The sequence below is a fragment of the Carcharhinus amblyrhynchos genome, chromosome 6 (genome assembly GCF_965287045.1).
Source record: "Carcharhinus amblyrhynchos chromosome 6, sCarAmb.v2.hapA, whole genome shotgun sequence".
NCBI classification, from domain to species: domain Eukaryota; kingdom Metazoa; phylum Chordata; class Chondrichthyes; order Carcharhiniformes; family Carcharhinidae; genus Carcharhinus; species Carcharhinus amblyrhynchos.
The window spans coordinates 119202109-119216198 of NC_137329.1; the positions used below are offsets into that span (position 1 = coordinate 119202109).

General features: G+C 44.7%; 1 protein-coding gene across 2 annotated transcripts in view; it reads right to left on the bottom strand.

Moving 5' to 3' along the window:
- Window positions 1-10056: 10056 nt before the first annotated feature.
- The window catches only part of LOC145344259 (thioredoxin reductase 1, cytoplasmic-like), a 42834-nt gene continuing 38800 nt past the window's right edge, over window positions 10057-14090 (bottom strand). For both annotated transcript variants that reach the window (XM_080191304.1, XM_080191303.1), the window contains exon 14: window positions 10057-12825. In XM_080191304.1, coding sequence (XP_080047430.1) covers window positions 12763-12825 — 63 coding nt within the window. In that variant the 3' untranslated portion in view covers window positions 10057-12762. The remainder of the gene's footprint in view (window positions 12826-14090) is intronic.

Sequence of the window (14090 nt, forward strand, 5' to 3'; positions counted from 1 at the left end):
TGAGTGGAGGGAAGGATAGTCACAGGTTAAAGAGGTGTGAATTGCCTCACTCCAGGACAGTTAGTAAGACTTTGCAACCCCAGGCCAAATGGTAGGGGTTATACGTAGTGTGACATGAATCCAAGGTCTTGTTTGAGGCCACCCTCATGTGTGCGGAATTTATCTATCAGTTTCTGCTCAGCGATTCATCGTGTGTCATGAAGGCCGCCTTGGAGAACGCTTACCCAAAGATCCCAGGCTGAATGCCTTTGACCGCTGGAGTGTTCCCCGACAGGAAGAGAACACTCTTGTCTGGTCGTTGTCATGCGGGGTTCATCCGTTGTCGTAGCGTCTACATGGTCTCCCCAATGTACCATGCCTCGGGGACAGCCTTTCCTGCAGCGTATCAGGCAGACAACGCTGGCCGAGTTGCGTGAGTACGTACCGTGCACCTGTTGGGTGGTGTTCCCACGTGTGATAGTGGGATCCGTGTCGATGACCCGGCACATCTTGCAGAGATTGCCATGGGAGGGTTGTGTGGTGTCGTGGTCACTATTCTCCAGAAGACTGGGTAGTTGGCTACCTCACTGAATATATTTAAGTCACGGGTAGATAGGTTTCTGATAGACAAGGGGAATTAAGGGTTATGGGGAGAAAGCGGGAAAGTGGAACTGATCCACTTCAGATCAGCCATGATCTTATTGAATGGCGGGGCAGGCTCGAAGGGCTAGATGGCCTACTCCTGCTCCTATTTCTTATGTTCTTATGTTTGTTACGAACAGTGCTCTGTGTGAGATTGCGAGGATGTTTAAAGGCAAGTAGTTTTACATAGCCTTACAAGGTTTCATATAGCTGCAACATGATTTGCCAACTCTTGTACACAAATGCTACAGACATGCAAGTTGTTGTTGAATCACTGGGGCCTCAATTTGAGAGTAATTTATCCAGTAATAGAGGGAGAGTTTCTCTGTCCTCTGGAGTTACAATCAGAAACTGTATTGTTTGGTATTTCTCTGCAGTTACAGAATAATTTCCCCCCAGATTTCCTGCCAGCCAGCTGTTCTGTTCACTCATTGGGACTTCTAAAATTACTACTTGTTATTTTAGATTTCAATCAGAGAAATCACACGCAATACATTATGATCCAAACAGTACAGCATTTGTGTCACCTTGTCACAGGCCCTTGCCTCATTAATAATTTATGAACCTCAATGCACTCGTTCTGTTTTGATCAGGAAACTAAACAAGCTACTCACATTGTGGTTTACAGAAACACGAAGAAGTAGCTTCATTTATTTACTACAGCTGTAAATGCGACAAGACTGAATTTATTCTAAGACAGTGAATAGGGAACAATGCAAATATTCAACCAATTTACTCAATAATATTGTAAACAGCTGTCAAAGTATTTTCAACATTTTTCAGAGTAGTCTTGTGCTGTCATGTACACACATTCACACACACATGTACACACACACACACACTGACACTCACACGTACACTGACACACTCATGCACATGCGTGCACACACTGACACACTCACGCACTGACACACTCACGCACATGTGCACACACAGATGCACTGATACACACACACATATACACTGACACACTTATGCACATGCGCACACACACACACATACACTGACATACTTATGCACATGCACACACACACACTGACACACACACAATGCACACGCACACACACACACATATTGACACATTCACATGCACATGCACGCCTACACTGACACACTCACTCATGTCATGTACATTCACACATCAACATACTTCTATGTCCTTAACAATACAATTAACATACTAATGACATGCACACACGCACATTCATACGCACCCATACGCTTATATGTACTCACACACAAGCAAATATGCACATAAGCTCACACTCACGAACACATTCACACTTATATTCACATATACCCGTGTATAAACACACTCACATATACACATGCACAAAGACACACATGCCCACACCCATATATACCTATTTCCAAATACACACGTGGTCACACGCACACACACATGAACACACATGCACATACACAAAGATACATATGCTCACACAAACATGCACACATCCACAAAGACACACATGCTAACACATTCACACATGCACAAAAGTACACTCACATGCTCAAACACATATGCACAGACACATGCTCACACAAACATACATATGCACGCTCACAGTCCTCACCCAGTCACAGATGCTCGCACACAATCACGTTCATGTGTACATGTATGAGCATCAAATGAAAATGGATCCCATCAATGGTACTAATTGTGTGGGACGCCTTGTTGCCAAACTGTTGCGCTTTCAGCTTCATTCACACCTGAAGCTACACCCCACTCTAAAATTAAATGGCCAATCCCACTCAATCGATCTTCCGTACACTTCTCAAATTCTCCCCTGATGGTGGTCACATGATTGCCTCCAAACTCCACTCTCAAAAAGACGTGCTTCAAAATCATCTTTCAAACAATGTTTGCATAGAGCTGTTTGCATAGAGGATCCACCTCCGGGTTTTCCAACAAGTGTGGCAACTAGGGGGAATTTTCACAGTAATTTCATTGCAGTGTCAATGTAAGTCTACTTGTGACACTAATAAATAAACTTTAAACAAAAACCTGGGAACTTAAGCAAGGTTGTTCATGATGCATTGAAGGTAATTGCTTACAATCACCTCTCAGGGATGTTGAATATTTATCAGTGCATGCACATTTACCTCTACTGCTGAGACTCACTCACTGTATAAATCTGTCTCCACCACACTCTCAGACAGTACATTCCAGATCCTAACCACTCGCTGTGTGAATCTGTCTCCACCACACTCTCAGACATTGGTTTGGTTTGATTTATTATTGTCACATGCATTAACATATATAGGGTTGGATACTTAAGGCTAGCCTTTCGTGTCTATACAGTGAAATTTTTAAAAACTTTGTTCTGAAAGTGTGGGCATCACTGGCAAGGCCAGAATTTATTGCCCATCCTGAATTGTCCTTGAGAAATGCTGATCAGTACCTTCTTAAATCTAATCCAATCTGTTTGGAAGGGAGTTCCAGGCTTTTCACCCAGCAACAGTGATGGAACAGTGATACAGCTCCAAGCCACAACAGTGTGTGGCTTGGAAGAGAATATTCTGGTGGTAGTGTTCCCCTGTGTCTGCTGCCCTTGTCCCTCTAGATGGTGGAGGCTTACAGGTTTTGGAAGGTGCTATCAAAGAAGCCTTGGTGGCTTGCTACAGTACATCTTGTAGATGGAGCACACTACTGCCACTGTGCATGGTGGAGGGAGTGAGGGTTTAACATGATGAATGAGGCCAGGTTACTTTGGCCTGGATGGTGTCAAGTTTCTTCAGTGTTGTTGGAGCTACACACATCCGGGCAATTGGAGGGTACTCCATCACATTCCTGAGTTGTGCCTTCTAAATGGTGTACAGGTTTGGGGGAGTCAGGAAGTGAGTGACATGCCACAGGATTCCCAGCCTCTGACCTGGTCTTGTAGCCACAATATTTATTTGTGTGGTCCAGTTCAGCTTCTAGTCAATGGTGAGTCCCAGGCAAGTGATAGTGTTACCATCACTGTATCCTCCACTGTCAACACCCTTGGGGTTACCATTGACCAGAAACTCAACTGCACTCACCACATAAACACAGTGGCTACAAGAGCAGATCAGAGACTAGGAATATTGCAATGAAAAACTCACCTCCTGACTCCCCCAAAGCCTGCCCACCATCTACAAGGCACAAGTCAGGAGTGTGATGGAATACTCCCCACTTGCCTGGATGGGTGCAGCTCCAACAACACTCAAGAAGCTTGACATCATCCAGGACAAAGCAGCCTGCTGGCACCACATCCACAAACATCCACTCCCTCCACCAGCGACGCTCAGTAGCAGCAGTGTGTACTATCTACAAGATGCACTGCAGCAATTCTCCAAAGCTCTTTAGACAGCACCTTCCAAAACCATAACCACTTCCATCTAGAAGGACAAGGGAACACCACCATCTGCAAGTTCCCCTCCAAGCCACTCACCATCCTGACTTGGAAATATATCGGCCATTCCTTCACAGTCGCTGGGTCAAAATCCTGCAATTTCCTCCCTAACGCCATTGTGGGTCAACCCAGCAGTCCGAGAAGGCAGCTCACCACCGCCTTCTCAAGGGCAACTAGAGATGGGCAATAAACGCTGGCCCAGCCAGCAACGCGCCAGGTCCCATGAATGAATTTTAAAAAAGTGGGGCAAGCAAACAGAGAGAGAGCTTAGTTAGCCTCATTTTTGTCCTGATTTGAACCCCTTAATGGGGTTCTTGAACATCCTGTGTGAGAAAGATGGCAGAAACAAGGTCAGGGGGATTGCGTACAGGGTGATAGCTTGCACATTTTGTTTACCACAGTCTCACCAACGAAAACATTCATTGTTTCGAAGGAGGCAGTTTCTTATTTTTTAAACTCACCCTTCTGCGAACAAATCCATTGAGTGTACGAAACTCAACATAATGTGACACTTAATTTGCAATGATAATGTTCATATCTTTGGTCCTGTTTCGGGGGTTAAGGGGTTGAATATTTTAATTTGACAAAATATAGAATAATAAGAACATCAAAAAGATGTCCAATTTTAACATGTTAATTTATTAAACAGATTCATGGCGTTTTCCATTCTATTGCATTGAATGTTTTTTTTTAATTGAGGCAAATTCAGTTACACAAATAAGCCAACTAAGCCTTTCTATTGCTTTAGATAACTTCTTGTGTAATTATTCATTTATTAATATTCATAACTGAAGCCCAATTTCTATTCCAGAATCAACGGATGTCTAATAAATAACTTTTATTAATGTTGGCCAGTTAATATTCATGTTGGCTCTAACTGCATATTTATATTCACCAAGGAAATTGACTTCATTTTGGAATAAATGTGAAAGCTTTGGTTGTTAATAATGTGTTGCACTTTGAGATATATTTCTATATTAATAGATTGAAATTCTTCAATATAGCTCATATTTCTTGAAAGTGTTGCACTTCCCGTGATGGTTGATTCATTTTCCATTTCCCAGTGCAGAAACTCGAAAAATGTGAAATATAAAGTGCCTGGCAACAGTACTGATGACCCTCACTCACTCACCCCAGCGTTGGAAATGATCAGCCTGTCCTGGTCTCTCCACACCAACACTATAATTAAGAAAGCCCACCAACACCTCTACTTTCTCAGGAGGCTAAATTTGACTACAGCTCTCAATTTCTACAGATGCATCTTAGAAAGTACTCTTTCCAGATGTATCACAGCTTGGTTTAGTTCCCTCTCCGGCTAAGACTGCAAGACATTATAAAAGTGTTGTAAACATAGCCCAGTCCATCGCACAAAGCAGCCTCCCATCTGTTGACTCCGTCTACACTTCCCGCTGTCTCAGGGCAACAGACTGTTTAATCGAGGATACAATGCACCTCGGGCTAACTCTCTTCCACATTCTTCTGTCAGGAAAAGGATACAAAAGTCTGCAAATTCACACCAACTGACTCTAGGGCGGCACAGTGGTTTAGCACTGCTGCCTCACAGCACTAGGGATTCGGTTCGATTCCCAGCTTGGGGTCACTGTCTGTGCGAAGTCTGCCGTTCTCCCTGTCTCTCTTCAGATGCTCCGATTTCCTCCCACAGTCCAAAAAAAAATGTTGGTTAGGTGTATTAGCTATGGTAAAATTTTCCCTCAGCGCACCCAAACAGGGTGGCAACTAGGGGATTTTCACAGTAACTTCATTGTAGCATTAACGTAAGCCTACTTGTGACATTAATAAATAAACTTTAAAAAAAAAGCTTCTTCCCTGCTGCCATCACACTTTTGTGTGGCCCTATCACACATTAAGCCAGGATGGGATTCGGTGTTCTGACGCCCCAAAACCAGAGACTCCCACCCGACGTCAATGCAGGCGACGGTGCAGAGGGACCTCGGGGTCCTTGTGCATGAGTCGCAAAAACCCAGCTTGCAGGTGCAGCAGGTGGTCAGGAAGGCGAATGGGATGCTGGCCTTCATAGCGAGGGGGATTGAATATAAAAGTAGGGAGGTCTTGCTGCGGCTGTATAGGGCATTGGTGAGGCCGCAGCTGGAGTACTGTGTGCAGTTTTGGGCGCCGCACTTACGCAAGGATATTTTGGCCTTGGAGGGAGTGCAGAGGAGGTTTACTAGGCTGATTCCGGAGTTGAGGGGGTTGAGCTATGAGGAAAGGCTGAATAAACTAGGCTTGTACTTGTTAGAGTTTAGAAGAATGAGGGGAGATCTCATTGAGACGTATAAGATGATGAATGGGATGGATAGGATAGAGGTGGAGAGGCTCTTCCCACTCAGAAAGGACAGTAGGACTGGGGGGCACAGCCTCAAGATAAAGGGGGGGGCGGTTTAGAACGGAGTTGAGGAGGAACTTCTTCACTCAAAGGGTGGTGAATCTCTGGAATTCTCTGCCCGTTGAGGTGGTGGAGGCTGCCTCGCTAAATATTTTTAAGACGCGGGTTGATGGGTTTTTGATAGGAGAGGGGATTAAGGGTTATGGGGAGAGGGCGGGAATGTGGAACTGAGCCACGACAGATCAGCCATGATCTTATTGAATGGCGGGGCAGGCTCGAAGGGCTAGATGGCCTACTCCTGCTCCTATTTCTTATGTTCTTATGACCTTTGCGAGATCCTCATGGCAGGTGGGATGGGAAAATTCCTGATCTTTCTCTTCAACCTATCTGTAATTGTAACACTGCATCCTGCACCTTCTTACCTTCTCCCCTACGAACAGTACGTTTTTGTCTGTAACATCTCACAAGAGTATCCCAATACCTGTGACAATAATAAAATCACTCATCTGAGAGTGGGCCCTCACTAGGTACTCTCACTCACTGATCCCAATACTGACCCTCACTGACCAGTCCAAGGTCTTATTAACTCAAGAGAGTGGAAGCAATAGAAGGGGAAGTAAATCTCATTTTTCAGAAAGTGATTCATATTTAATTCTATTATTTATTCCACTTACTCAATGTTCTGGGGAACTGGGTTTGAATCCCGCCACAGCAGATGGTGGAATTTGAACTCAGAACATAAGAACATAAGAAATAGGAGCAGGACTAGGCCATCTAGCCCTTCAAGCCTGCCCCGCCATTCAATAAGATCATGGCTGATCTGTTGTGGCTCAGTTCCACTTTCCCGCCCTCTCCCCATAACCCTTAATCCCCTCTCTTATCAAGAACCAATCAACCCGCTTCTTAAAAATATTTAGCGAGGCAGCCTCCACCACTTCAACGGGCAGAGAATTCCAGAGATTCACCACCCTTTGAGTGAAGAAGTTCCTCCTCAACTCCGTTCTAAACCGCCTCCCCTTTATCTTGAGGCTGTGCCCCCTAGTCCTACTGTCTTTTTTGAGCGGGAAGAGTCTCTCCACCTCTATCCTATCCATCCCATTCATCATCTTATACGTCTCAATGAGATCTCCCCTCATTCTTCTAAACTCTAACGAGTACAAGCCTAGTTTATTCAGCCTCTCCTCATAGCTCAATCCCCTCAACTCCGGTATCAGCCTAGTAAACCTCCTCTGCACTCCCTCCAGGGCCAAAATATCCTTGCGCAGGTGCAGCGCCCAAAACTGCACACAGTACTCCAGCTGCGGCCTCACCAATGCCCTATACAGCTGCAGTAAAAATATATCTGGAATTAAGAATCTACTGATGACCATGAAACCATTGTCGATGATCAGAAAAACCCCATCTGTTTCAATAATGTCCTTTAGGGGAGGAAATCTGCTGTCCTTACCTGGTCTGGCCTACATTCCTGATTCCAGAGTTACAGCAATATGGTCAACTCTCAACTGTCCTTGGGCAACTAGGAATGGGCAATAAATGCTGGCCAGCCAGAGACACCCGTGTCCCATGAATGAATATTAAAAAGTCATTAAATATCATTAGATCCCGTGCTTTCAGTACACACAGTCACCCAAAGCCTGTGTGTGCCTACACAGGCGTCACTGTTTATAATTTACATACAATCTTGGGGATCTGCTGTGTCCCGCCCTCGCGATTATCATCAGACACGTGTGCAGAAAAGAATGCACTCAGGAGCATGCTGTCTTCCATTTCAGTGCATCGGGAAAAAAAAGATATAAAAGCCTGAGGTCACGTACCAACCAACTCTAGAACAGCCTCTTCCCTGCTGCTGTCAAGAGTTTTGAATGGACCTACCTCACACTATGTTGATCTTTCTCTTATTGTAAAATCGGTCTATTTTAACCCTTATATGGTGGACAAATAACTACAAGTAGACATCTTATTAGTACAAACAATATTTATTTAAATCCACACAATCAATAAATCACCCACCCGACCAACAATAAGTTATCTTACAGGAAATACTAGAATTCAAGTACAACACAAGACCTTGACTTAACTTTGTGTGACTGACAAGTACCCAAACAGCCATTGGCCTTTATCTCTGCACTGGTCTTGGTAGTTGTCTGTGTAGTTTGGTCCGGTCTGGCACTCTAGCTGTGGTCTTTCTTCCTTCCTTCCTTCTCGGGTGTGGTGGCTATCCTCTTGCTGGCGAGGTTCACCAGTGTTGTAGCTTGTTCGTGGGGTCAGAGAAAGAGAGACAGAGATTCCTGGTTGCACAGCACACTTTATACCCCGTTTTGGCCATTGCCAATCAATTGATCAGGACTTGATCACCCTGATCGATAAGAGTCCAATCAGGTGCTACCACACCGATCTCTGGGTGTGTCCACAGCATGATGTGGGTGTGCCGGCGTTGGACTGGCGTAAACACAGTAAAAAGTCTGACAACACCAGGTTTCAGTCCAACCGATTTATTTGATAATAGACTCACAAGCTTTCAGGTTAGTCCCTTTGTCAGGTGAATGGAGAGTTCTGGCCTCAGACAGAGCATATAAAGCACAGACAGTTTAGAGATTACTGATTAGAATGTGAATCCTTACACCTAAGCTGCTGTTCAAGACCTGAAGTGGCTGACAATGTGAGTGGAAGGAGCTACGACAACGGATGAATGAACATCGCTCGACAATCACCAGGCAAGACTGTTCCCTTCCTGTTGGCGAACACTTCAGTGGTCACGGGCATTCGGCCTCTGACCTTCGGGTAAGCATTCTCCAAGGCGGCCTTCACGACACACGACAGCGCAGAGTCGCTGAACAGAGACTGATAGCCTAGTTCCGCACACATGAGGACGGTCTCAACAGGGATCTTGGGTTCATGTCGCACTATCTGTAACCCCCGTGACTTGCCTGGGTTTGCAAAACCTCACTTACTGTACTGTCTGGAGACAATACACATCTCTTTAAACTGTGATCAGTGCTCCTTCCACTCACATTGTCAGCCACTTCAGGTCTTGAACAGCAGCTTAGGTGTAAGGATTCACATTCTAATCAGTAATCTGTAAACTGTCTGTGCTTTATATGCTCTGTCTGAGGCCAGAACTCTCCATTCACCTGACGAAGGGACTAACCCGAAAGCTTGTGAGTCTATTATCAAATAAATCGGTTGGACTAAAACCTGTTGTTGTCAGACTTTTTACTGTGTCCCCAGCAGCCATGTCTGTAGGTGTTGGAGGCACATAGGTCACATACCTCCCTCCTGGGTAAGGACTCACAGTGTCCTTGTATCTGGCACACAAACCAGTGTGACCAGAAAGCCTCCTTCATCCTGGAGATGGCCCATATCCTGTGTATTCACTCATCAGGGTTGCAGCATGTTTGTCTGTCTTTAAACTGCAGCCTGTCGGTTTAGTGTCTTGCCCAATTGTCAGAGTGCTTTACAAAATGCCATTTTTAGATGGCCCATTTGGCTACAATCCACAGCCTAGCTATGACTGTAACACTACATTCTGCACTCTCTCTCCTTTGTGTACCGTATACCTGTCTGTGTAACATGTAAGAAACAATATTTTTCATTGTATACTAATATGTGACAATAATAAACTATTGGATCCTAAGCCCATTGCAGATAGAATGAGGAACCGTGTTCCTGTGGGCACTGGTGTGTTTTACACCCAATCCATTTATGATTTGCCTTAATCAAATTGTACCTTGGAGCCCCTGAGTGAGACTAATTAGATACCTGTGCCAGCACTTTGGAAAAGCTATGATGGGCCCCCAATAGCTTCCTTGTGCTGGAAGACCCTCTGACCTTGGGCACAAGAGGGGTGTTTAACTGTGGATTGAGTATGGGCCTTGGGAGAGGCCAAGATAAAACGTAGATACCCATGCTCCCAGTCCAGATATTTAAATCCTGTATTAAAAAAAGCCAAAATAATAATGCAAATGATGGAAATCTGAAATAAAAACAATTCTGTCCAGAATTTTCTGAAGTCTAGCAGTGGTGGTGGTGGATGGATGGATGGGGCGGGTGAGATGTGCCACTCTCCCAGAAATACCTTGCTGTGTTTCTGACATGGAGGACTGCGGTTACTACTGCAATTTGTCCAGAGAAAGCAAACACTGATATAATTTCTCCTGAGGGTCGGGAATGTGTGGAATTCTTTACCGCAAAGACTGGGATGTTCGGCACGTTCAAGGGCGAGATGGAAGTCAGCAAGGATTTTGGGGATAAGTTGAGATATATCCCATCAGGTCAGTTTGGGCCTCAATGAACGAATGGCAGAGCAGACTTGATGGGCCGAAGGGCTACCATGTCTTAATCTTAGAACTGTGGTAATGATCAAGGAAAAAGGAAGAGAGAGAAGCTGTGGGTTCAGTGTATCCTTCACCGATCACAACGTTTACCATTCCAGTGAAGGCGATGGTCATAGTTTCCAGTGTCTCATTCACAATAAAACATGGTACGAGTTTACAGCATGAGATTTTTTTTTTTTAATATGCAAGATCATTTCCATTCTTCCAAACAGCACATCAGGAACATTTATAAATTATATGCATGAATATGGAACACTTGGAGACAGATGTAAAATCAAAGTCTTTGAAACAAAAGAATTGGATACAATTTCGTTGTGAAAAATGGGGGACAAAGTCAATCATTCATTTCAAAAATATAGTTGCTGCCAACTTTTGAATAATTTAACACTTCTACTGGCAAACTTTGAATAAATACAGTATTAATTCACCACCATCGGAGGGTTAAAATTCTCGTGGACTTGAATGTTGAAATGGGCACAAAGTGACTACAATAAGGTCAATACTCCGTGCTCAAGGTGTAACCTGTACTCCCTTACACGAAAAATATTGGTTTACAGATTTGTGCGCTTCTAGAACAGTTAAACACCAGTAATAAGACTACTCCAGTGCTTGAAACTATGACAAATGCAAAAATCCAAAGGCTCGTCCAGTGCATGAGTTAGGAACATTAGTGATTCCAACACAGGTAGGGCTCAACTTTTAAGAGTTTCCCCGCATAAGATGTGATAAGACGGTTTGGGGTGAAACGGAATCGAGGCTGCAACTGTGCTCAATAGCCGCAGAACCTCTCTTTGCTCCATTTCACCCCATGACTGAGGGATTAAAACCCGAGACCTCATGTCAGAGCCCAAGCCAACAGCATTGCACTGGAGTGAAGCAGTTCTCCATCATAAAAGTTGCTGTTTAAAAGGACAGAGCCTGAAGAATCCTAGGGCAAAGCAGTGATATCAGATTCAGAGAGTTTGAGATTTACACCTTAGCAGTGTGTGAACAAAATCTATTACTTGCACAACACCCAAAGCAGCACCAATCTTCCAATTCACCCCTGTGGAACCCATCATCTTATTCTACAAAGCAGGGGCTTGCTGGAATGTGAATTTGTTCAATTGTTATTCCAGTGGAAAAAAAGCAACAGGAGTCTGGTAGGTTTATAAAAAAAAGTCTACAAAACAGGGAATGGAATTGCGAAAGTTTTTGCCCTAGATTCCAACGATAGCAGGAATGTCTCAGGGAAGTGGTATCTTTAGGGATGACCCCTCTCGCTGAGGAGTCTTAATGCCCAATATTTGGCATTACTGGAAATGATGCGAGTGTTACAGCAGCTTGGGAACTGATAACTTGTTGTACACTCACCTCAGCCCAACTGAGGGAGGGGAGGGGAGGGGAGGGCACGAACCAGGCCAACTTATTTCCCTCTCCCCCAAGACAAATTTCAGCCCCCCCGCCTTGCACCGAATGCAAAGGTTAAAAAGAGAAGCAGAAAAAATATATTTCACATTAATATAAAAACACAATATGCCAAAAAAAAACTAAATCGCACACACTCAAACCTGAAGAGGTGAACAGATAGTGAAAGGATAGAGGCAACACACTGGTGGAAAACCCAAAATGGAATCATATAAAAAAATCTTTTTCTTGTTCTCATTCTGACCGGTTGTGTGTGTGAGTGAGTTCTCCAGTGATAGTGGAAGCCCTTGAAGTCTGGGATTTGCTGGACTGTGCTTGCAGACTTTTCCATCGCAGCCTTCCATTTGTACATGGTTCCAGGCTGGGACTTCATGAAAGCATCGAGGTGATGCCTCCTGCAGCTCAGCAGCTCGCTTCAGGTTAAAAAAAAACCCTGCCGCCGCACTAGTTACCCAATGGTCGCATTTGCCCCTCCCTACAGCAGACTGACCTCCTCAAAAAAAAAACACGAGTGGTGTTAAAACGTGAGGAAGAGAAGTGTCGGAGTACAGGATCAAATTGGGGGGGGGGGGGGGGGGGATTTCCCCACCTTCCCCGTCCCGATTCATCTGACTGCGTTATTCAAGGAGACAAAGTGATCCATTATGGCAACCGTAGCAACAGCAGGGATTTAACCTCAGCAGCCCGACTGTTGGACGCTCTGTCCAGACCGCTTAGTGACCGAGAGAGTGGTGAATATCTGGAAAAATAAAATAAATTCCATCTTTAATAGCTATCCTTAAATGAGAAAACCAAATCTGGTCTAGTTTTAATAAGAAAATTACAGCACAGGAACAGGCCCTTCAGCCCTCCAAACCTGCACCAACTATGCTGCCCCTGCGAACTAAAACCGTCTACCATTCCAGAGACCTTATCCCTCTATTCCCATCCTATTCATGGATTTGTCAAGTCGCGTCTTAAAAGTTGCTATCATACCTGCTTCCGCTACCTCCCCTGGCAGTGAGTTCCGGGCACCCACCACCCTCTTAAAAAAAAGTTTTTCTTCTTCCTTATATTTTCCTTAAACCTTGCCCCTCGCACCTTAAATCTCTAATAATTGGCTCTTCCGCCCCAGGGCGAAAGCTTCTGACTATCCACTCTGTCCCTGCCCCTCATATTCTTGTCGGCTTCTATCAGGTGGTAAGCACTGCTGCCACAGTGCCAGGGACTCAGGTTCGATTCCCAGTCTGGGTCACTGTGTGTGGGGTTTGCACGTTCTCCCCGTGTCTGCCTGGGTTTCCTCCCACAGTCCAAAAAAAAAACGTGCGGGTTCGGTTGATGGGCCATGCTAAAATTTCCCCCGAGTGCCAGGGAGACTAGCAGTGTAAATACATGGGGTTATGGGGATAGCATTATTGTTGTTGCAGGCTCAATGGGCCAAATGGCCTCCTTCTGCACTGGAAGGATTCTAGATTGCGTGCAGGGCACAATTTCAAAATGTGCGGATAAGATTGGAAGCATCGTCAACCGTAATGGAGCAGAAATAAAGGGTAGATATACTGAGAGTGAGCAGATGAAGTTCAACTTGGTCATTCAATTTTAGCAGGAAGGATGTGGGAGCACAACGCAAAATAAAAAAGAGGAACAAAGAGACTTCAGATATGTACACAAGTCATTGAAGTTAGCAGGGCATATTAAGAGAAGTTGATAAAGCCTAGGTTTGACTAATAGGGGATTTTTGAGTACAAGGGTAAGGAGGTCATGTTGAACTTGCTCAAGGTGTATGATAGCCATGCGAACAGGAGGCGGAGGGGTAGAAACCACATATTGGCGGGTCGAAGGGCCTGTTCCTGTGCTGTATTGAGACACTAGTTAAGCTTCATCTGTGTACTGCATCTAGTTCTGGGTACCATTCTTGGAGTCGAGGTGATAGTCACAAGAATGATTCCAGGGATTTAACAACTGTAGCTATGAGGGTGGATTGGAGAGATGGATCAGAGAGATGGATCTCTTTCCCTTACAGGA